This window comes from Nothobranchius furzeri, chromosome 16, assembly GCF_043380555.1.
Source record: "Nothobranchius furzeri strain GRZ-AD chromosome 16, NfurGRZ-RIMD1, whole genome shotgun sequence".
Taxonomy (NCBI): Eukaryota; Metazoa; Chordata; class Actinopteri; order Cyprinodontiformes; family Nothobranchiidae; genus Nothobranchius; species Nothobranchius furzeri.
Genome location: NC_091756.1, coordinates 2,369,128 through 2,392,727, shown reverse-complemented (window position 1 = coordinate 2,392,727; position 23,600 = coordinate 2,369,128). Strand labels below are relative to the sequence as shown.

Below are 23,600 nucleotides of genomic sequence, written 5' to 3'. Positions count from 1 at the left end.
CAGGCAGAGACCATTGGCCTTCAGGTTTTACCTGATGGTGAGGTGAAGGGCGTACTGGGATGAGGCCCATCAGAAGCGCTCTGGGACATGCCAGTCTGCTGGTGCTTGGCAGCGTTGGGACACAGCATGCTCATCTGGAAGGGGCTGCTGCTGCTCAGCACTGATGAGACGGTTTGAATCTGCACACTGGTCCGGTTTTCATTGGCGGTTTCTGCTGTAGCTGCAGAGGAAACGTGTTTTTGAAGGCTCCCTGGTGTGCTGTTAGGGGGTTGTTTGGGTGGTCTGGAAGACTTCGAGGTTTCGGCAGGTTTCGGGCTTTTCCCCACTGAACCACTTCTCTGGAAGACGTTTTCTTGAGCCTTCCCAGTATTCGTGACGCTGACACAGTTCTGTGTGAGAAGGCTGCCTCCTGCCAGACGCCTCTCATTCTTGCTAGTGACGGTAGTCTTTTCAGGTAAGGGAAAATCTTTGCCATCGCGGTTCTGCCTTCGTTTTACAGTGTCAGACTCCTTCAGCATGAAGTCTTGAAGCTCCAGGCTGTTTGGAGTCTGAACCGGACTTTCAGATGGAGTCTTATTGAACTGGTCCAGCTGGGTACAAGCAGCTGTTCTGGGTCGCTGCTTGATGGTGAGATTTCCCTCTTCAGCAAACGGCAGGTCCTCCTCTGGAGTGACCTCTGGTGACGCTGCAGCACACTTGCTTTGGTTTTCATTCCTTCTTCTTTTGGGCTTCTCCTGAGCTCTTTCCACTGACCGTCCACCTCTGTGTCCATGATTATCTCCCTCTGCCCTCTCACTTCCTACTCTCCTTAGGCCGCCCAAACCCAGAACAGGGACGGGTTTGGAATGCTGCAGAACGATGTGGGAGGGAAACCCGTGAGTGTGTGGGGAGGAAACACGGCTGAGAACAGGATGGATGTAGGCTGGTGGGATGTCGATTCTTCTGGAGGGACTGCTGCTGCTGCTGCCAACTTCTAACCTGGCTGCTATGCTCCTCACACTACCTGCCGTCTCCGTCTCGACCCCACCCATCGCCTGTGGCTCCGCCCCTTCCTGCTGCTGTGCTGGGCTCCCACTGACTGAGCTCATTCTCTTAGGTGGTGTGGGGGGTGGACCTTTGTGTCGGGAGCGCACAGCAAAGGAGTGGCTGCGGTTGAGTTGATGTTGTGTCCCTGACGTGTGATCTGGCCGCCAAGAGAGGGTGGCGTAGGGCGACATGGCTGCAGAAGAAGAGGAGGCATCTACAGCCTTGAACTCGTCAGCCTCCCTGCTGAATGGAACACATCGGGTCAAACTTTGGCTGCGTTTCTTCTGAGACGCCACGTGGGAGTCTACAGCTGGGTGTCTCAGCACAGGAACAGCTCCAGAAAGGGGCTTGGAGAGCAGCCCCGAGGCCCCATGAACACCTCCAACCGGAGCCCTAAGGGGAGAGACCGTCTGTGGGGCCTGAGGCAACGAGCAGGAGGGAGGCTGGTGCTTGGACTGCTGCTGAGGCTGAAGGAAATGGTTCGGGGACTTAAGGTGCGTGGATGTGGGTGGGACTGCTGGGTGTGCAAAACAGGGCAACCCTGTGGGGGTCAGCTGAGGTGTTCCACAGGTGTGTGTGGGTGTTGCACACCAACTCTGGTGGCTCCTCAGCTCTTTGGGATTCTGCTTACTCCTGCCTCCAGGACTTCCACGTTTGACCCCCTCCCCCCTATTGCTGCCCCGACTCTCCTCAGAAGCTCCTCCCCCCACCTTGCTAATCATAGCACTCTGCAGCTCAGCACTGAGCTCACTGTCCTGAAAGGAGAGGAGTGTCCTGTGCTTGTGTGAGGAGGTGCAGCAGCTGGCGGACTGAGCCACAGGGTGCAGGCTGGGGTGAACGGGGTGTGCTGGCGTCTGCTCAGTGGCCACCACCTCCAGAGCAGAGGCGGGCATTTGTCTGAGCGTTCTGCCTGCAGGAGTCTGACAGCGATGCAGGTCAGACAGGCGCGTCACTTCTAGCATTAGCTTCTTCTGATGGCCTGGCACACACAAACACACACTCTTCACCAACTCTGACTTCAGTCAAGTTCATCAAGTCTGTGAGAAAACAGCACGACTCACCCAGTCTGGTGATTCCTATCTCCTGCAGGTCCTCCCAGGTGATGTCCTTCACGATGGAGATGGAATCGTAGCCGTTTTCACACAGTCTCTTGTGGTACTGCGGCAGGCCGATCATACTGAGCCATTCGCCCAGGTCCAGCTGCAAGACAGCATCACAACTTCTTAAATACCTGCTGCCAGTAGAGTTGCATGTTAGCGGGAGGCTGGAGAGAATTCCTCACAGGAGTGTGGTCCGGCAGCCACTCAGGCATCTTCATTTTGCTAATTTCAATGGAGATCTTCTTCCTGTGACCTGGTTTGGTCACACCGATGGCTGCTAGGTCCTGTAGGTGCAGAACGTCCACATCAGAACCAAACCTAGGTTTCTGTACAATGTGCTGAAGATGATAACGCCTACTGCCTACTAATGTCTGCAAAGGTGAGAGTGTTGTGGAAAACATCTGGAGTGAGAACGCACCTCTGGGGTCATCTTGCTAATGGTGGGCATGTCGTATCCTGCTCTTATGAAGTTGGATGTGTACTGCTCCAGCTGGAATTCACACAGCCACTGGTAGATGGTCTCGCAGTCCTGATGGGACAAACCGGTCACGTCTGGGTCATAAAGACAGCCTGAAACATGGTGAATGTCCGCAGCGTTGCGTGTTTTCTTCAATGAAAAAACGGGATGAGAAGCTTCTTCTAGCACAGTGGCGGCTCGCCCATAGGGGGCGCCACCGTCCCTGACTTGAAGGGAGAAAAAATATCTAAAAAGTAAATAAAACTATCATTTATGTGCATGTCAGATGTGTTTATTGGTGTGTGTCTATATGCAATCTGAATGTTATTTCACCAGCTGCCTCTGACGAAGCACGATGTTATCTGGAGTACAGAAAACATCTTCTCGTATAGATTATTTTCTTGTTTCCACTACAGCGAGTGCAGAATTATTAGGCAAGTTGTATTTTTGAGGAATAATTTTATTATTGAACAACAACCATGTTCTCAATGAACCCAAACAACTCATTCATATCAAAGCTGAATGTTATTGGAAGTAGTTTGTAGTTTTAGCTGTTTTAGGGGGATATGTGTGTAGGTGACTATTACTGTGCATAATTATTAGGCAACTTAATAAAAAACAAATATATACCTATTTAAATTATTTATTTTTACCAGTGAAACCAGTATAACATCCCCACATTCCCAAATATACATTTCTGACATTCAAAAACAAATCAGCGACCAATATAGCCACCTTTCTTTGCAAGGACACTCAAAAGCCTGCCATCCATGGACTCTGTCAGTGTTTTGATCTGTTCACCATCAACATTGCGTGCAGCAGCAACCACAGCCTCCCAGACACGGTTCAGAGAGGTGTACCGTTTTCCCTCCTTGTAAATCTCACATGTGATGATGGACCACAGGTTCTCAATGGGGTTCAGATCAGGTGAACAAGGAGGCCATGTCATTAGTTTTTCTTCTTTTATACCCTTTCTTGACAGCCACGCTGTGGAGTACTTGGACACGTGTGATGGAGCGTTGTCCTGCATGAACATCATGTTTTTCTTGAAGGATGCAGACTTCTTCCTGTACCACTGCTTGAAGAAGGTGTCTTCCAGAAACTGGCAGTAGGACTGGGAGTTGAGCTCGACTCCATCCTCAACCCGAAAAGGCCCCACAAGCTCATCTTTGATGATACCAGCCCAGACCAGTACTCCACCTCCACCTTGCTGGCATCTCTGAGTGGGACTGGAGTTCTCTGCCCTTTACCAGACCAGCCACGGGCCCATCCATCTGGCCCATCAAGACTCACTCTCATTTCATCAGTCCATAAAACCTTAGAAACATCAGTCTGGAGATATTTCCTGGCCCAGTCTTGACGTTTCAGCTTGTGTGTCTTGTTCAGTGGTGGTCGTCTTTCAGCCTTTCTCACCTTGGCCATGTCTCTGAGTGTTGCACACCTTGTGCTTTTGGGCACTCCAGTGATATTGCAGCTCTGAAATACGGCCAAACTGGTGGCAAGTGGCATCTTGGCAGCTGCACGCTTGACTTTTCTCACTTCATGATCAGTTATTTTGCGCCTTGGTTTGTCCACACGCTTCTTGCGACCCTGTTGACTATTTTGAATGAAACGCTTGATTGTTCGATGATCACGCGTCAGAAGCTTTGCAGTTTTAAGTCTGCTGCATCCCTCTGCAAGATATCTCACTATTTTTGACCTTTCTGAGCCTGTCAAGTCCTTCTTTTGACCCGTTTTGCCAAAGGAAAGGAAGTTGCCTAATAATTATGCACACCTGATATAGGGTGTTGATGTCATTAGGCCACACCCCTTCTCATTACAGAGATGCACATCACCTAATATGCTTAACTGGTAGTAGGCTTTCGAGCCTATACAGCTTGGAGTAAGACAACATGCATGAAGAGGATGATGTGGACAAAATACTCATTTGCCTAATAATTCTGCACTCCCTGTTGTTATAGCCCTATAATTTTATCAGACCATGTGGATTTAAATACACCCCATAGTTATCAGCGACCATGTTCCGGTTTCTTTAACTCTGGTAAATAAGAAGACAATCCCACCAAGCAAAAACATGGAGGTTTAATATGGTTTTATGGCATTTTTTTTAAAAAGGAGTGGGCTTTATATTTAGAACATAATGACCTGCCTGGAACATCAGCATCTGTTCTCTGGCAGGCAGGAAAGGCAGTGATGAGAGGTAAAATAATCTCTTTCTCATCACATAAGAAAGAAACGGAAAACAAACGTATTCAGGAGTTAGAGGAAATCATCAAGTCTTTAGAGGCGTCCACAGAAGAAGAGTTAATGAGCAAATTACGTAAAGCTAAATTAGAACTTCATGGAATTATTGACAAAAAGACACAATTTTTAGCACAAAGACTACGAATAGAAAGTAATAGTAGTACTGAGATGACTGTAGTAGTACTGAGATGGCTGTAGTACAACTGAGATGACTGTAGTAGTACTGAGATGACTGTAGTAGTACTGAGATGACTGTAGTAGTACTGAGATGACTGTTGTAGTACTGAGATGATTGTAGTAGTACGGAGATGATTGTAGTAGTACTGAGATGACTGTAGTAGTACTGAGATGGCTGTAGTAGTACTGAGATGGCTGTAGTAGTACTGAGATGACTGTAGTAGTACTGAGATGACTGTAGTAGTACTGAGATGACTGTAGTAGTACTGAGATGACTGTAGTAGTACTGAGAAGACTGTAGTAGTACTTAGATGACTGTAGTAGTACTGAGATGACTGTAGTAGTACTGAGATGACTGTAGTAGTACTGAGATGATTGTAGTAGTACTGAGATGACTGTAGTAGTACTGAGATGGCTGTAGTAGTACTGAGATGGCTGTAGTAGTACTGAGATGACTGTAGTAGTACTGAGATGACTGTAGTAGTACTGAGATGGCTGTAGTAGTACTGAGATGACTGTAGTAGTACTGAGATGACTGTAGCAGTACTGAGATGACTGTAGTAGTACTGAGATGGCTGTAGTAGTACTGAGATGACTGTAGTAGTACTGAGATGACTGTAGTAGTACTGAGATGACTGTAGTAGTACTGAGATGACTGTTGTAGTACTGAGATTATTGTAGTAGTACTGAGATTATTGTAGTAGTACTGAGATGACTGTAGTAGTACTGAGATGGCTGTAGTAGTACTGAGATGACTGTAGTAGTACTGAGATGACTGTAGTAGTACTGAGATGGCTGTAGTAGTACTGAGATGACTGTAGTAGTACTGAGATGACTGTAGTAGTACTGAGATGACTGTTGTAGTACTGAGATTATTGTAGTAGTACTGAGATTATTGTAGTAGTACTGAGATGACTGTAGTAGTACTGAGATGACTGTAGTAGTACTGAGATGGCTGTAGTAGTACTGAGATGACTGTAGTAGTACTGAGATGACTGTAGTAGTACTGAGATGACTGTAGTAGTACTGAGATGGCTGTAGTAGTACTGAGATGGCTGTAGTAGAACTGAGATGACTGTAGTAGTACTGAGATGACTGTAGTAGTACTGAGATGGCTGTAGTAGTACTGAGATGGGTGTAGTAGTACTGAGACGACTGTAGTTGTACTGAGACGACTGTAGTAGTACTGAGACGACTGTAGTAGTACTGAGACGACTGTAGTAGTACTGAGATGAATGTAGTAGCACTGAGATGAATGTGGTAGTACTGAGATGACTGTGGTAGTACTGAGATGAATGTAGTAGTACTGAGACGACTGTAGTAGTACTGAGACGACTGTAGTAGTACTGAGATGAATGTAGTAGCACTGAGATGACTGTAGTAGCACTGAGATGACTGTAGTAGCACTGAGATGGCTGTAGTAGTACTGAGATGACTGTAGTAGTACTGAGATGACTGTAGTAGTACTGAGATGACTGTAGTAGTACTGAGATGACTGTAGTAGTACTGAGATGGCTGTAGTAGTACTGAGATGGCTGTAGTAGAACTGAGATGACTGTAGTAGTACTGAGATGACTGTAGTAGTACTGAGATGGCTGTAGTAGTACTGAGATGGCTGTAGTAGTACTGAGATGACTGAGGTAGTACTGAGATGACTGTAGTAGTACTGAGATGACTTTAGTAGTACTGAGATGACTGTAGTAGTACTGAGATGACTGTAGTAGTACTGAGATGGCTGTAGTAGTACTGAGATGGCTGTAGTAGTACTGAGAAGACTGTAGTAGTACTTAGATGACTGTAGTAGTACTGAGATGACTGTAGTAGTACTGAGATGGCTGTAGTAGTACTGAGATGATTGTGGTAGTACTGAGATGGCTGTAGTAGTACTGAAAAGAATGTAGTAGCACTGAGATGAATGTGGTAGTACTGAGATGACTGTGGTAGTACTGAGATGAATGTAGTAGTACTGAGACGACTGTAGTAGTACTGAGACGACTGTAGTAGTACTGAGATGAATGTAGTAGCACTGAGATGACTGTAGTAGCACTGAGATGACTGTGGTAGTACTGAGATGACTGTGGTAGTACTGAGATGAATGTAGTAGTACTGAGACGACTGTAGTAGTACTGAGATGACTGTAGTAGTACTGAGATGAATGTAGTAGCACTGAGATGAATATGGTAGTACTGAGATGACTGTGGTAGTACTGAGATGAATGTAGTAGTACTGAGACGACTGTAGTTGTACTGAGACGACTGTAGTAGTACTGAGACGACTGTAGTAGTACTGAGATGAATGTAGTAGCACTGAGGTGAATGTGGTAGTACTGAGATGACTGTGGTAGTACTGAGATGAATGTAGTAGTACTGAGACGACTGTAGTAGTACTGAGACGACTGTAGTAGTACTGAGATGAATGTAGTAGCACTGAGATGACTGTAGTAGCACTGAGATGACTGTAGTAGCACTGAGAAGACTGTAGTAGTATTGAGATGACTGTAGTAGTACTGAGATGACTGTAGTACTACCGAGATGATTGTAGTAGTACTGAGATGACTGTAGTATTACTGAGATGACTGTAGTAGTGCTGAGATGATTGTAGTAGTACTGAGATGATTGTAGTAGTAATGAGTTGACTGTAGTAGTATTGAGACGACTGTAGTAGTATTGAGATGACTGTAGTAGTACTGAGATGACTGTAGTAGTACTGAGATGACTGTAGTAGTACTGAGATGACTGTAGTAGCACTGAGATGATTGTAGTAGTACTGAGACGACTGTAGTAGTACAGAGACGACTGTAGTAGTACTGAGATGACTGTAGAAGTATTGAGATGAATGTAGTAGCACTGAGATGAATGTGGTAGTACTGAGATGACTGTGATAGTACTGAGATGAATGTAGTAGTACTGAGACGACTGTAGTAGTACTGAGATGAATGTAGTAGCACTGAGATGACTGTAGTAGCACTGAGATGACTATAGTAGCACTGAGATGACTGTAGTAGTATTGAGATGACTGTAGTAGTACTGAGATGACTGTAGAACTACCGAGATTATTGTAGTAGTACTGAGATAACTGTAGTAGTACTGAGATGACTGTAGTAGTGCTGAGGTGACTGTAGTAGTACGGAGATGATTGTAGTAGTAATGAGTGTACTGTAGTAGTACTGAGATGACTGTAGTAGTACTGAGATGACTGTAGTAGCACTGAGATGATTGCAGAAGTACTGAGATGACTGTAGTAGTACTGAGATGACTGTAGTAGCACTGAGATGATTGTAGTAGTACTGAGATGACTTTAGTAGTACTGAGATGACTGTAGTAGTAATGATATGATTGTAGTAGTACTGAGATGACTGTAGTAGTAATGAGATGACTATAGTAGTACTGAGATGACTGTAGTAGTACTGAGATGACTGTAGTAGCACTGAGATGATTGTAGTAGTACTGAGATGACTGTAGTAGTACTGAGATGACTGTAGTAGTAATGAGATGATTGTAGTAGTACTGAGATGACTGTAGTAGTAATGAGATGACTGTAGTAGTACTGAGATTATTGTAGTAGTACTGAGATGAATGTAGTGGTACTGAGATGATTGTAGTAGTACTGAGATGACTGTAGTAGTACTGAGATGATTGTAGTAGTACTGAGATGAATGTAGTAGTACTGAGATGACTGTAGTAGTAATGAGATGACTGTAGTAGTACTGAGATGATTGTAGTAGTACTGAGATGACTGTAGTAGTACTGAGATGATTGTAGTAGTACTGAGATGACTGTAGTAGTACTGAGATGGCTGTAGTAGTACTGAGATGACTGTAGTAGTACTGAGATGACTGTGTAGTACTGAGATGACTGTAGTAGTACTGAGATGACTGTTGTAGTACTGAGATGATTGTAGTAGTACTGAGATGACTGTAGTAGTACTGAGATGGCTGTAGTAGTACTGAGATGGCTGTAGTAGTACTGAGATGACTGTAGTAGTACTGAGATGACTGTAGTAGTACTGAGATGACTGCAGTAGTACTGAGATGGCTGTAGTAGTACTGAGATGACTGTAGTAGTACTGAGATGACTGTAGTAGTACTGAGATGGCTGTAGTAGTACTGAGATGACTGTAGTAGTACTGAGATGACTGTAGTAGTACTGAGATGACTGTTGTAGTACTGAGATTATTGTAGTAGTACTGAGATGACTGTAGTAGTACTGAGGTGGCTGTAGTAGTACTGAGATGACTGTAGTAGTACTGAGATGACTGTAGTAGTACTGAGATGGCTGTAGTAGTACTGAGATGACTGTAGTAGTACTGAGATGACTGTAGTAGTACTGAGATTATTGTAGTAGTACTGAGATTATTGTAGTAGTACTGAGATGACTGTAGTAGTACTGAGATGGCTGTAGTAGTACTGAGATGACTGTAGTAGTACTGAGATGACTGTAGTAGTACTGAGATGACTGTAGTAGTACTGAGATGGCTGTAGTAGTACTGAGATGGCTGTAGTAGAACTGAGATGACTGTAGTAGTACTGAGATGACTGTAGTAGTACTGAGACGACTGTAGTTGTACTGAAACGACTGTAGTAGTACTGAGACGACTGTAGTAGTACTGAGACGACTGTAGTAGTACTGAGATGAATGTAGTAGCACTGAGATGAATGTGGTAGTACTGAGATGACTGTGGTAGTACTGAGATGAATGTAGTAGTACTGAGACGACTGTAGTAGTACTGAGACGACTGTAGTAGTACTGAGATGAATGTAGTAGCACTGAGATGACTGTAGTAGCACTGAGATGACTGTAGTAGCACTGAGATGGCTGTAGTAGTACTGAGATGACTGTAGTAGTACTGAGATGACTGTAGTAGTACTGAGATGGCTGTAGTAGTACTGAGATGGCTGTAGTAGAACTGAGATGACTGTAGTAGTACTGAGATGACTGTAGTAGTACTGAGATGGCTGTAGTAGTACTGAGATGGCTGTAGTAGTACTGAGATGACTGAGGTAGTACTGAGATGACTGTAGTAGTACTGAGATGACTGTAGTAGTACTGAGATGACTGTAGTAGTACTGAGATTATTGTAGTAGTACTGAGATTATTGTAGTGGTACTGAGATGACTGTAGTAGTACTGAGATGGCTGTAGTAGTACTGAGATGACTGTAGTAGTACTGAGATGACTGTAGTAGTACTGAGATGACTGTAGTAGTACTGAGATGGCTGTAGTAGTACTAAGATGGCTGTAGTAGTACTGAGAAGACTGTAGTAGTACTGAGATGACTGTAGTAGTACTGAGATGACTGTAGTAGTACTGAGATGGCTGTAGTAGTACTGAGATGACTGTGGTAGTACTGAGATGGCTGTAGTAGTAATGAAAAGAATGTAGTAGCACTGAGATGAATGTGGTAGTACTGAGATGACTGTGGTAGTACTGAGATGAATGTAGTAGTACTGAGACGACTGTAGTAGTACTGAGACGACTGTAGTAGTACTGAGATGAATGTAGTAGTACTGAGATGACTGTAGTAGTACTGAGATGAGAGTAGTAGTACTGAGATGACTGTGGTAGTACTGAGATGAATGTAGTAGTACTGAGACGACTGTAGTAGTACTGAGATGACTGTAGTAGTACTGAGATGAATGTAGTAGCACTGAGATGAATATGGTAGTACTGAGATGACTGTGGTAGTACTGAGATGAATGTAGTAGTACTGAGACGACTGTAGTTGTACTGAGAAGACTGTAGTAGTACTGAGACGACTGTAGTAGTACTGAGATGAATGTAGTAGCACTGAGGTGAATGTGGTAGTACTGAGATGACTGTGGTAGTACTGAGATGAATGTAGTAGTACTGAGATGACTGTAGTAGTACTGAGACGACTGTAGTAGTACTGAGATGAATGTAGTAGCACTGAGATGACTGTAGTAGCACTGAGATGACTGTAGTAGCACTGAGAAGACTGTAGTAGTACTGAGACGACTGTAGTAGTACTGAGACGACTGTAGTAGTACTGAGACGACTGTAGTAGTATTGAGATGAATGTAGTAGCACTGAGATGAATGTGGTAGTATTGAGATGACTGTAGTAGTACTGAGATGACTGTAGTACTACCGAGATGATTGTAGTAGTACTGAGATGACTGTAGTATTACTGAGATGACTGTAGTAGTGTTGAGATGACTGTAGTAGTACTGAGATGATTGTAGTAGTAATGAGTTGACTGTAGTAGTATTGAGACGACTGTAGTAGTATTGAGATGACTGTAGTAGTACTGAGATGACTGTAGTAGTACTGAGATGACTGTAGTAGCACTGAGATGATTATAGTAGTACTGAGACGACTGTAGTAGTACTGAGACGACTGTAGTAGTACTGAGACGACTGTAGTAGTATTGAGATGAATGTAGTAGCACTGAGATGAATGTGGTAGTACTGAGAAGACTGTGATAGTACTGAGATGAATGTAGTAGTACTGAGACGACTGTAGTAGTACTGAGATGAATGTAGTAGCACTGAGATGACTGTAGTAGCACTGAGATGACTATAATAGCACTGAGATGACTGTAGTAGTATTGAGATGACTGTAGTAGTACTGAGATGACTGTAGTACTACCGAGATTATTGTAGTAGTACTTAGATGACTGTAGTAGTACTGAGATGACTGTAGTAGTGCTGAGGTGACTGTAGTAGTACGGAGATGATTGTAGTAGTAATGAGTTGACTGTAGTAGTACTGAGATGACTGTAGTAGCACTGAGATGATTGTAGTAGTACTGAGATGACTGTAGTAGTACTGAGATGACTGTAGTAGTAATGATATCATTGTAGTAGTACTGAGATGACTGTAGTAGTAATGAGATGACTGTAGTAGTACTGAGATGACTGTAGTAGTACTGAGATGACTGTAGTAGCACTGAGATGATTGTAGTAGTACTGAGATGACTGTAGTAGTACTGACATGACTGTAGTAGTAATGAGATGATTGTAGTAGTACTGAGATGACTGTAGTAGTACTGAGATGGCTGTAGTAGTACTGAGATGACTGTAGTAGTACTGAGATGACTGTAGCAGTACTGAGATGACTGTAGTAGTACTGAGATGGCTGTAGTAGTACTGAGATGACTGTAGTAGTACTGAGATGACTGTAGTAGTACTGAGATGACTGTAGTAGTACTGAGATGACTGTTGTAGTACTGAGATTATTGTAGTAGTACTGAGATTATTGTAGTAGTACTGAGATGACTGTAGTAGTACTGAGATGGCTGTAGTAGTACTGAGATGACTGTAGTAGTACTGAGATGACTGTAGTAGTACTGAGATGGCTGTAGTAGTACTGAGATGACTGTAGTAGTACTGAGATGACTGTAGTAGTACTGAGATGACTGTTGTAGTACTGAGATTATTGTAGTAGTACTGAGATTATTGTAGTAGTACTGAGATGACTGTAGTAGTACTGAGATGACTGTAGTAGTACTGAGATGGCTGTAGTAGTACTGAGATGACTGTAGTAGTACTGAGATGACTGTAGTAGTACTGAGATGACTGTAGTAGTACTGAGATGGCTGTAGTAGTACTGAGATGGCTGTAGTAGAACTGAGATGACTGTAGTAGTACTGAGATGACTGTAGTAGTACTGAGATGGCTGTAGTAGTACTGAGATGGGTGTAGTAGTACTGAGACGACTGTAGTTGTACTGAGACGACTGTAGTAGTACTGAGACGACTGTAGTAGTACTGAGACGACTGTAGTAGTACTGAGATGAATGTAGTAGCACTGAGATGAATGTGGTAGTACTGAGATGACTGTGGTAGTACTGAGATGAATGTAGTAGTACTGAGACGACTGTAGTAGTACTGAGACGACTGTAGTAGTACTGAGATGAATGTAGTAGCACTGAGATGACTGTAGTAGCACTGAGATGACTGTAGTAGCACTGAGATGGCTGTAGTAGTACTGAGATGACTGTAGTAGTACTGAGATGACTGTAGTAGTACTGAGATGACTGTAGTAGTACTGAGATGACTGTAGTAGTACTGAGATGGCTGTAGTAGTACTGAGATGGCTGTAGTAGAACTGAGATGACTGTAGTAGTACTGAGATGACTGTAGTAGTACTGAGATGGCTGTAGTAGTACTGAGATGGCTGTAGTAGTACTGAGATGACTGAGGTAGTACTGAGATGACTGTAGTAGTACTGAGATGACTTTAGTAGTACTGAGATGACTGTAGTAGTACTGAGATGACTGTAGTAGTACTGAGATGGCTGTAGTAGTACTGAGATGGCTGTAGTAGTACTGAGAAGACTGTAGTAGTACTTAGATGACTGTAGTAGTACTGAGATGACTGTAGTAGTACTGAGATGGCTGTAGTAGTACTGAGATGATTGTGGTAGTACTGAGATGGCTGTAGTAGTACTGAAAAGAATGTAGTAGCACTGAGATGAATGTGGTAGTACTGAGATGACTGTGGTAGTACTGAGATGAATGTAGTAGTACTGAGACGACTGTAGTAGTACTGAGACGACTGTAGTAGTACTGAGATGAATGTAGTAGCACTGAGATGACTGTAGTAGCACTGAGATGACTGTGGTAGTACTGAGATGACTGTGGTAGTACTGAGATGAATGTAGTAGTACTGAGACGACTGTAGTAGTACTGAGATGACTGTAGTAGTACTGAGATGAATGTAGTAGCACTGAGATGAATATGGTAGTACTGAGATGACTGTGGTAGTACTGAGATGAATGTAGTAGTACTGAGACGACTGTAGTTGTACTGAGACGACTGTAGTAGTACTGAGACGACTGTAGTAGTACTGAGATGAATGTAGTAGCACTGAGGTGAATGTGGTAGTACTGAGATGACTGTGGTAGTACTGAGATGAATGTAGTAGTACTGAGACGACTGTAGTAGTACTGAGACGACTGTAGTAGTACTGAGATGAATGTAGTAGCACTGAGATGACTGTAGTAGCACTGAGATGACTGTAGTAGCACTGAGAAGACTGTAGTAGTATTGAGATGACTGTAGTAGTACTGAGATGACTGTAGTACTACCGAGATGATTGTAGTAGTACTGAGATGACTGTAGTATTACTGAGATGACTGTAGTAGTGCTGAGATGATTGTAGTAGTACTGAGATGATTGTAGTAGTAATGAGTTGACTGTAGTAGTATTGAGACGACTGTAGTAGTATTGAGATGACTGTAGTAGTACTGAGATGACTGTAGTAGTACTGAGATGACTGTAGTAGTACTGAGATGACTGTAGTAGCACTGAGATGATTGTAGTAGTACTGAGACGACTGTAGTAGTACAGAGACGACTGTAGTAGTACTGAGATGACTGTAGAAGTATTGAGATGAATGTAGTAGCACTGAGATGAATGTGGTAGTACTGAGATGACTGTGATAGTACTGAGATGAATGTAGTAGTACTGAGACGACTGTAGTAGTACTGAGATGAATGTAGTAGCACTGAGATGACTGTAGTAGCACTGAGATGACTATAGTAGCACTGAGATGACTGTAGTAGTATTGAGATGACTGTAGTAGTACTGAGATGACTGTAGAACTACCGAGATTATTGTAGTAGTACTGAGATAACTGTAGTAGTACTGAGATGACTGTAGTAGTGCTGAGGTGACTGTAGTAGTACGGAGATGATTGTAGTAGTAATGAGTGTACTGTAGTAGTACTGAGATGACTGTAGTAGTACTGAGATGACTGTAGTAGCACTGAGATGATTGCAGAAGTACTGAGATGACTGTAGTAGTACTGAGATGACTGTAGTAGCACTGAGATGATTGTAGTAGTACTGAGATGACTTTAGTAGTACTGAGATGACTGTAGTAGTAATGATATGATTGTAGTAGTACTGAGATGACTGTAGTAGTAATGAGATGACTATAGTAGTACTGAGATGACTGTAGTAGTACTGAGATGACTGTAGTAGCACTGAGATGATTGTAGTAGTACTGAGATGACTGTAGTAGTACTGAGATGACTGTAGTAGTAATGAGATGATTGTAGTAGTACTGAGATGACTGTAGTAGTAATGAGATGACTGTAGTAGTACTGAGATTATTGTAGTAGTACTGAGATGAATGTAGTGGTACTGAGATGATTGTAGTAGTACTGAGATGACTGTAGTAGTACTGAGATGATTGTAGTAGTACTGAGATGAATGTAGTAGTACTGAGATGACTGTAGTAGTAATGAGATGACTGTAGTAGTACTGAGATGATTGTAGTAGTACTGAGATGACTGTAGTAGTACTGAGATGATTGTAGTAGTACTGAGATGACTGTAGTAGTACTGAGATGGCTGTAGTAGTACTGAGATGACTGTAGTAGTACTGAGATGACTGTGTAGTACTGAGATGACTGTAGTAGTACTGAGATGACTGTTGTAGTACTGAGATGATTGTAGTAGTACTGAGATGACTGTAGTAGTACTGAGATGGCTGTAGTAGTACTGAGATGGCTGTAGTAGTACTGAGATGACTGTAGTAGTACTGAGATGACTGTAGTAGTACTGAGATGACTGCAGTAGTACTGAGATGGCTGTAGTAGTACTGAGATGACTGTAGTAGTACTGAGATGACTGTAGTAGTACTGAGATGGCTGTAGTAGTACTGAGATGACTGTAGTAGTACTGAGATGACTGTAGTAGTACTGAGATGACTGTTGTAGTACTGAGATTATTGTAGTAGTACTGAGATGACTGTAGTAGTACTGAGGTGGCTGTAGTAGTACTGAGATGACTGTAGTAGTACTGAGATGACTGTAGTAGTACTGAGATGGCTGTAGTAGTACTGAGATGACTGTAGTAGTACTGAGATGACTGTAGTAGTACTGAGATTATTGTAGTAGTACTGAGATTATTGTAGTAGTACTGAGATGACTGTAGTAGTACTGAGATGGCTGTAGTAGTACTGAGATGACTGTAGTAGTACTGAGATGACTGTAGTAGTACTGAGATGACTGTAGTAGTACTGAGATGGCTGTAGTAGTACTGAGATGGCTGTAGTAGAACTGAGATGACTGTAGTAGTACTGAGATGACTGTAGTAGTACTGAGACGACTGTAGTTGTACTGAAACGACTGTAGTAGTACTGAGACGACTGTAGTAGTACTGAGACGACTGTAGTAGTACTGAGATGAATGTAGTAGCACTGAGATGAATGTGGTAGTACTGAGATGACTGTGGTAGTACTGAGATGAATGTAGTAGTACTGAGACGACTGTAGTAGTACTGAGACGACTGTAGTAGTACTGAGATGAATGTAGTAGCACTGAGATGACTGTAGTAGCACTGAGATGACTGTAGTAGCACTGAGATGGCTGTAGTAGTACTGAGATGACTGTAGTAGTACTGAGATGACTGTAGTAGTACTGAGATGGCTGTAGTAGTACTGAGATGGCTGTAGTAGAACTGAGATGACTGTAGTAGTACTGAGATGACTGTAGTAGTACTGAGATGGCTGTAGTAGTACTGAGATGGCTGTAGTAGTACTGAGATGACTGAGGTAGTACTGAGATGACTGTAGTAGTACTGAGATGACTGTAGTAGTACTGAGATGACTGTAGTAGTACTGAGATTATTGTAGTAGTACTGAGATTATTGTAGTGGTACTGAGATGACTGTAGTAGTACTGAGATGGCTGTAGTAGTACTGAGATGACTGTAGTAGTACTGAGATGACTGTAGTAGTACTGAGATGACTGTAGTAGTACTGAGATGGCTGTAGTAGTACTAAGATGGCTGTAGTAGTACTGAGAAGACTGTAGTAGTACTGAGATGACTGTAGTAGTACTGAGATGACTGTAGTAGTACTGAGATGGCTGTAGTAGTACTGAGATGACTGTGGTAGTACTGAGATGGCTGTAGTAGTAATGAAAAGAATGTAGTAGCACTGAGATGAATGTGGTAGTACTGAGATGACTGTGGTAGTACTGAGATGAATGTAGTAGTACTGAGACGACTGTAGTAGTACTGAGACGACTGTAGTAGTACTGAGATGAATGTAGTAGTACTGAGATGACTGTAGTAGTACTGAGATGAGAGTAGTAGTACTGAGATGACTGTGGTAGTACTGAGATGAATGTAGTAGTACTGAGACGACTGTAGTAGTACTGAGATGACTGTAGTAGTACTGAGATGAATGTAGTAGCACTGAGATGAATATGGTAGTACTGAGATGACTGTGGTAGTACTGAGATGAATGTAGTAGTACTGAGACGACTGTAGTTGTACTGAGAAGACTGTAGTAGTACTGAGACGACTGTAGTAGTACTGAGATGAATGTAGTAGCACTGAGGTGAATGTGGTAGTACTGAGATGACTGTGGTAGTACTGAGATGAATGTAGTAGTACTGAGATGACTGTAGTAGTACTGAGACGACTGTAGTAGTACTGAGATGAATGTAGTAGCACTGAGATGACTGTAGTAGCACTGAGATGACTGTAGTAGCACTGAGAAGACTGTAGTAGTACTGAGACGACTGTAGTAGTACTGAGACGACTGTAGTAGTACTGAGACGACTGTAGTAGTATTGAGATGAATGTAGTAGCACTGAGATGAATGTGGTAGTATTGAGATGACTGTAGTAGTACTGAGATGACTGTAGTACTACCGAGATGATTGTAGTAGTACTGAGATGACTGTAGTATTACTGAGATGACTGTAGTAGTGTTGAGATGACTGTAGTAGTACTGAGATGATTGTAGTAGTAATGAGTTGACTGTAGTAGTATTGAGACGACTGTAGTAGTATTGAGATGACTGTAGTAGTACTGAGATGACTGTAGTAGTACTGAGATGACTGTAGTAGCACTGAGATGATTATAGTAGTACTGAGACGACTGTAGTAGTACTGAGACGACTGTAGTAGTACTGAGACGACTGTAGTAGTATTGAGATGAATGTAGTAGCACTGAGATGAATGTGGTAGTACTGAGAAGACTGTGATAGTACTGAGATGAATGTAGTAGTACTGAGACGACTGTAGTAGTACTGAGATGAATGTAGTAGCACTGAGATGACTGTAGTAGCACTGAGATGACTATAATAGCACTGAGATGACTGTAGTAGTATTGAGATGACTGTAGTAGTACTGAGATGACTGTAGTACTACCGAGATTATTGTAGTAGTACTTAGATGACTGTAGTAGTACTGAGATGACTGTAGTAGTGCTGAGGTGACTGTAGTAGTACGGAGATGATTGTAGTAGTAATGAGTTGACTGTAGTAGTACTGAGATGACTGTAGTAGCACTGAGATGATTGTAGTAGTACTGAGATGACTGTAGTAGTACTGAGATGACTGTAGTAGTAATGATATCATTGTAGTAGTACTGAGATGACTGTAGTAGTAATGAGATGACTGTAGTAGTACTGAGATGACTGTAGTAGTACTGAGATGACTGTAGTAGCACTGAGATGATTGTAGTAGTACTGAGATGACTGTAGTAGTACTGACATGACTGTAGTAGTAATGAGATGATTGTAGTAGTACTGAGATGACTGTAGTAGTAATGAGATGACTGTAGTAGTACTGAGATGATTGTAGTAGTACTGAGATGAATGTAGTAGTACTGAGATGATTGTAGTAGTACTGAGATGACTGTAGTAGTACTGAGATGATTGTAGTAGTACTGAGATGAATGTAGTAGTACTGAGATGACTGTAGTAGTAATGAGATGACTGTAGTAGTAATGAGATGATCGTAGTAGTACTGAGATGACTGTAGTAGTACTGAGATGATTGTAGTAGTACTGAGATGGCTGTAGTAGTAATGAGATGACTGTAGTAGTAATGAGATGACTGTAGTAGTACTGAGATGATTGTAGTAGTACTGAGATGACTGTAGTAGCACTGAGATGATTGTAGTAGTACTGAGACGACTGTAGTAGTACTGAGATGATTGTAGTAGTACTGAGATGATTGTAGTAGTACTGAGATTAATGTAGTAGTACTGAGATGACTGTAGTAGTACTGAGATGACTGTAGTAGTAATGAGATGATTGTAGTAGTACTGATATGGCTGTAGTAGTAATGAGATGACTGTAGTATTAATGATATGACTGTAGTAGTATTGAGATGACTGTAGTAGTATTGAGATGGCTGTAGTAGTAATGAGATGGCTGTAGTAGTACCGAGATGGCTGTAGTAGTAATGAGATGACTGTACTAGTAATGAGATGACTGTAGTAGTAATGAGATGACTGTGGTAGTAATTAGATGACTGTAGTAGTAATGAGATGGCTGTAGTAGTACTGAGATGGTTGTAGTAGTAATGAGATGGCTGTAGTAGTAATGAGATGACTGTAGTAGTAATGAGATGGCTCTAGTAGTACTGAGATGGCTGTAGTAGTAATGAGATGACTGTAGTAGTAATGAGATGGCTGTAGTAGTACTGAGATGGCTGTAGTAGTAATGAGATGACTGTAGTAGTAATGAGATGACTGTAGTAGTAATGAGATGACTGTAGTAGTACTGAGATGATTGTAGTAGTACTGAGATGAATGTAGTAGTACTGAGATGACTGTAGTAGCACTGAGATGACTGTAGTAGTACTGAGATGATTGTAGTAGTACTGAGATGGCTGTAGTAGTAATGAGATGACTGTAGTAGTATTGAGATGACTGTAGTAGTATTTAGATGACTGTAGTAGTAATGAGATGGCTGTAGTAGTACTGAGATGGCTGTAGTAGTAATGAGATGACTGTAGTAGTACTGAGATGGCTGTAGTAGTAATGAGATGACTGTAGTAGTAATGAGATGACTGTAGTAGTAATGAGATGGCTGTAGTAGTACTGAGATTGCTGTAGTAGTAATGAGATGGCTGTAGTAGTACTGAGATGGCAGTAGTAGTACTGAGATGACTGTGGTAGTACTGAGATGGCTGTAGTAGTAATGAAAAGAATGTAGTAGCACTGAGATGAATGTGGTAGTACTGAGATGACTGTGGTAGTACTGAGATGAATGTAGTAGTACTGAGACGACTGTAGTAGTACTGAGACGACTGTAGTAGTACTGAGATGAATGTAGTAGTACTGAGATGACTGTAGTAGTACTGAGATGAGTGTAGTAGTACTGAGATGACTGTGGTAGTACTGAGATGAATGTAGTAGTACTGAGACGACTGTAGTAGTACTGAGATGACTGTAGTAGTACTGAGATGAATGTAGTAGCACTGAGATGAATATGGTAGTACTGAGATGACTGTGGTAGTACTGAGATGAATGTAGTAGTACTGAGACGACTGTAGTTGTACTGAGAAGACTGTAGTAGTACTGAGACGACTGTAGTAGTATTGAGATGACTGTAGTAGTACTGAGATGACTGTAGTAGTACTGAGATGACTGTAGTAGCACTGAGATGATTATAGTAGTACTGAGACGACTGTAGTAGTACTGAGACGACTGTAGTAGTACTGAGACGACTGTAGTAGTATTGAGATGAATGTAGTAGCACTGAGATGAATGTGGTAGTACTGAGAAGACTGTGATAGTACTGAGATGAATGTAGTAGTACTGAGACGACTGTAGTAGTACTGAGATGAATGTAGTAGCACTGAGATGACTGTAGTAGCACTGAGATGACTATAATAGCACTGAGATGACTGTAGTAGTATTGAGATGACTGTAGTAGTACTGAGATGACTGTAGTACTACCGAGATTATTGTAGTAGTACTGAGATGACTGTAGTAGTACTGAGATGACTGTAGTAGTGCTGAGGGGACTGTAGTAGTACGGAGATGATTGTAGTAGTAATGAGTTGACTGTAGTAGTACTGAGATGACTGTAGTAGCACTGAGATGATTGTAGTAGTACTGAGATGACTGTAGTAGTACTGAGATGACTGTAGTAGTAATGATATCATTGTAGTAGTACTGAGATGACTGTAGTAGTAATGAGATGACTGTAGTAGTACTGAGATGACTGTAGTAGTACTGAGATGACTGTAGTAGCACTGAGATGATTGTAGTAGTACTGAGATGACTGTAGTAGTACTGACATGACTGTAGTAGTAATGAGATGATTGTAGTAGTACTGAGATGACTGTAGTAGTAATGAGATGACTGTAGTAGTACTGAGATGATTGTAGTAGTACTGAGATGAATGTAGTAGTACTGAGATGATTGTAGTAGTACTGAGATGACTGTAGTAGTACTGAGATGATTGTAGTAGTACTGAGATGAATGTAGTAGTACTGAGATGACTGTAGTAGTAATGAGATGACTGTAGTAGTAATGAGATGATCGTAGTAGTACTGAGATGACTGTAGTAGTACTGAGATGATTGTAGTAGTACTGAGATGGCTGTAGTAGTAATGAGATGACTGTAGTAGTAATGAGATGACTGTAGTAGTACTGAGATGATTGTAGTAGTACTGAGATGACTGTAGTAGCACTGAGATGATTGTAGTAGTACTGAGACGACTGTAGTAGTACTGAGATGATTGTAGTAGTACTGAGATGATTGTAGTAGTACTGAGATTAATGTAGTAGTACTGAGATGACTGTAGTAGTACTGAGATGACTGTAGTAGTAATGAGATGATTGTAGTAGTACTGATATGGCTGTAGTAGTAATGAGATGACTGTAGTATTAATGATATGACTGTAGTAGTATTGAGATGACTGTAGTAGTATTGAGATGGCTGTAGTAGTAATGAGATGGCTGTAGTAGTACCGAGATGGCTGTAGTAGTAATGAGATGACTGTACTAGTAATGAGATGACTGTAGTAGTAATGAGATGACTGTGGTAGTAATGAGATGACTGTAGTAGTAATGAGATGGCTGTAGTAGTACTGAGATGGCTGTAGTAGTAATGAGATGGCTGTAGTAGTAATGAGATGACTGTAGTAGTAATGAGATGGCTCTAGTAGTACTGAGATGGCTGTAGTAGTAATGAGATGACTGTAGTAGTAATGAGATGGCTGTAGTAGTACTGAGATGGCTGTAGTAGTAATGAGATGACTGTAGTAGTAATGAGATGACTGTAGTAGTAATGAGATGACTGTAGTAGTACTGAGATGATTGTAGTAGTACTGAGATGAATGTAGTAGTACTGAGATGACTGTAGTAGCACTGAGATGACTGTAGTAGTACTGAGATGATTGTAGTAGTACTGAGATGGCTGTAGTAGTAATGAGATGACTGTAGTAGTATTGAGATGACTGTAGTAGTATTTAGATGACTGTAGTAGTAATGAGATGGCTGTAGTAGTACTGAGATGGCTGTAGTAGTAATGAGATGACTGTAGTAGTACTGAGATGGCTGTAGTAGTAATGAGATGACTGTAGTAGTAATGAGATGACTGTAGTAGTAATGAGATGGCTGTAGTAGTACTGAGATTGCTGTAGTAGTAATGAGATGGCTGTAGTAGTACTGAGATGGCAGTAGTAGTACTGAGATGACTGTGGTAGTACTGAGATGGCTGTAGTAGTAATGAAAAGAATGTAGTAGCACTGAGATGAATGTGGTAGTACTGAGATGACTGTGGTAGTACTGAGATGAATGTAGTAGTACTGAGACGACTGTAGTAGTACTGAGACGACTGTAGTAGTACTGAGATGAATGTAGTAGTACTGAGATGACTGTAGTAGTACTGAGATGAGTGTAGTAGTACTGAGATGACTGTGGTAGTACTGAGATGAATTTAGTAGTACTGAGACGACTGTAGTAGTACTGAGATGACTGTAGTAGTACTGAGATGAATGTAGTAGCACTGAGATGAATATGGTAGTACTGAGATGACTGTGGTAGTACTGAGATGAATGTAGTAGTACTGAGACGACTGTAGTTGTACTGAGAAGACTGTAGTAGTACTGAGACGACTGTAGTAGTACTGAGATGAATGTAGTAGCACTGAGGTGAATGTGGTAGTACTGAGATGACTGTGGTAGTACTGAGATGAATGTAGTAGTACTGAGACGACTGTAGTAGTACTGAGACGACTGTAGTAGTACTGAGATGAATGTTGTAGCACTGAGATGACTGTAGTAGCACTGAGATGACTGTAGTAGCACTGAGAAGACTGTAGTAGTACTGAGACGACTGTAGTAGTACTGAGACGACTGTAGTAGTACTGAGACGACTGTAGTAGTAATGAGATGAATGTAGTAGCACTGAGATGAATGTGGTAGTATTGAGATGACTGTAGTAGTACTGAGATGACTGTAGTACTACCGAGATGATTGTAGTAGTACTGAGATGACTGTAGTAGCACTGAGATGACTATAATAGCACTGAGATGACTGTAGTAGCATTGAGATGACTGTAGTAGTACTGAGATGACTGTAGTACTACCGAGATTATTGTAGTAGTACTGAGATGACTGTAGTATTACTGAGATGACTGTAGTAGTGTTGAGATGACTGTAATAGTACTGAGATGATTGTAGTAGTAATGAGTTGACTGTAGTAGTATTGAGACGACTGTAGTAGTATTGAGATGACTGTAGTAGTACTGAGATGACTGTAGTAGTACTGAGATGACTGTAGTAGCACTGAGATGATTGTAGTAGTACTGAGACGACTGTAGTAGTACTGAGACGACTGTAGTAGTACTGAGACGACTGTAGTAGTATTGAGATGAATG

General features: G+C 41.9%; 1 protein-coding gene across 1 annotated transcript in view; it reads right to left on the bottom strand.

The window, feature by feature from the left end:
• The window catches only part of LOC107376744 (caskin-2), a 175,390-nt gene that overhangs the window by 10,577 nt on the left and 141,213 nt on the right, over positions 1-23,600 (bottom strand). Inside the window, exons 16-19 of the mRNA XM_070545349.1 lie at positions 2,545-2,655; positions 2,309-2,410; positions 2,088-2,226; positions 32-2,005 (exon numbers count right to left, since the gene is read on the bottom strand). Of these exons, the coding sequence (XP_070401450.1) occupies positions 32-2,005; positions 2,088-2,226; positions 2,309-2,410; positions 2,545-2,655 (2,326 nt within the window). The remainder of the gene's footprint in view (positions 1-31; positions 2,006-2,087; positions 2,227-2,308; positions 2,411-2,544; positions 2,656-23,600) is intronic.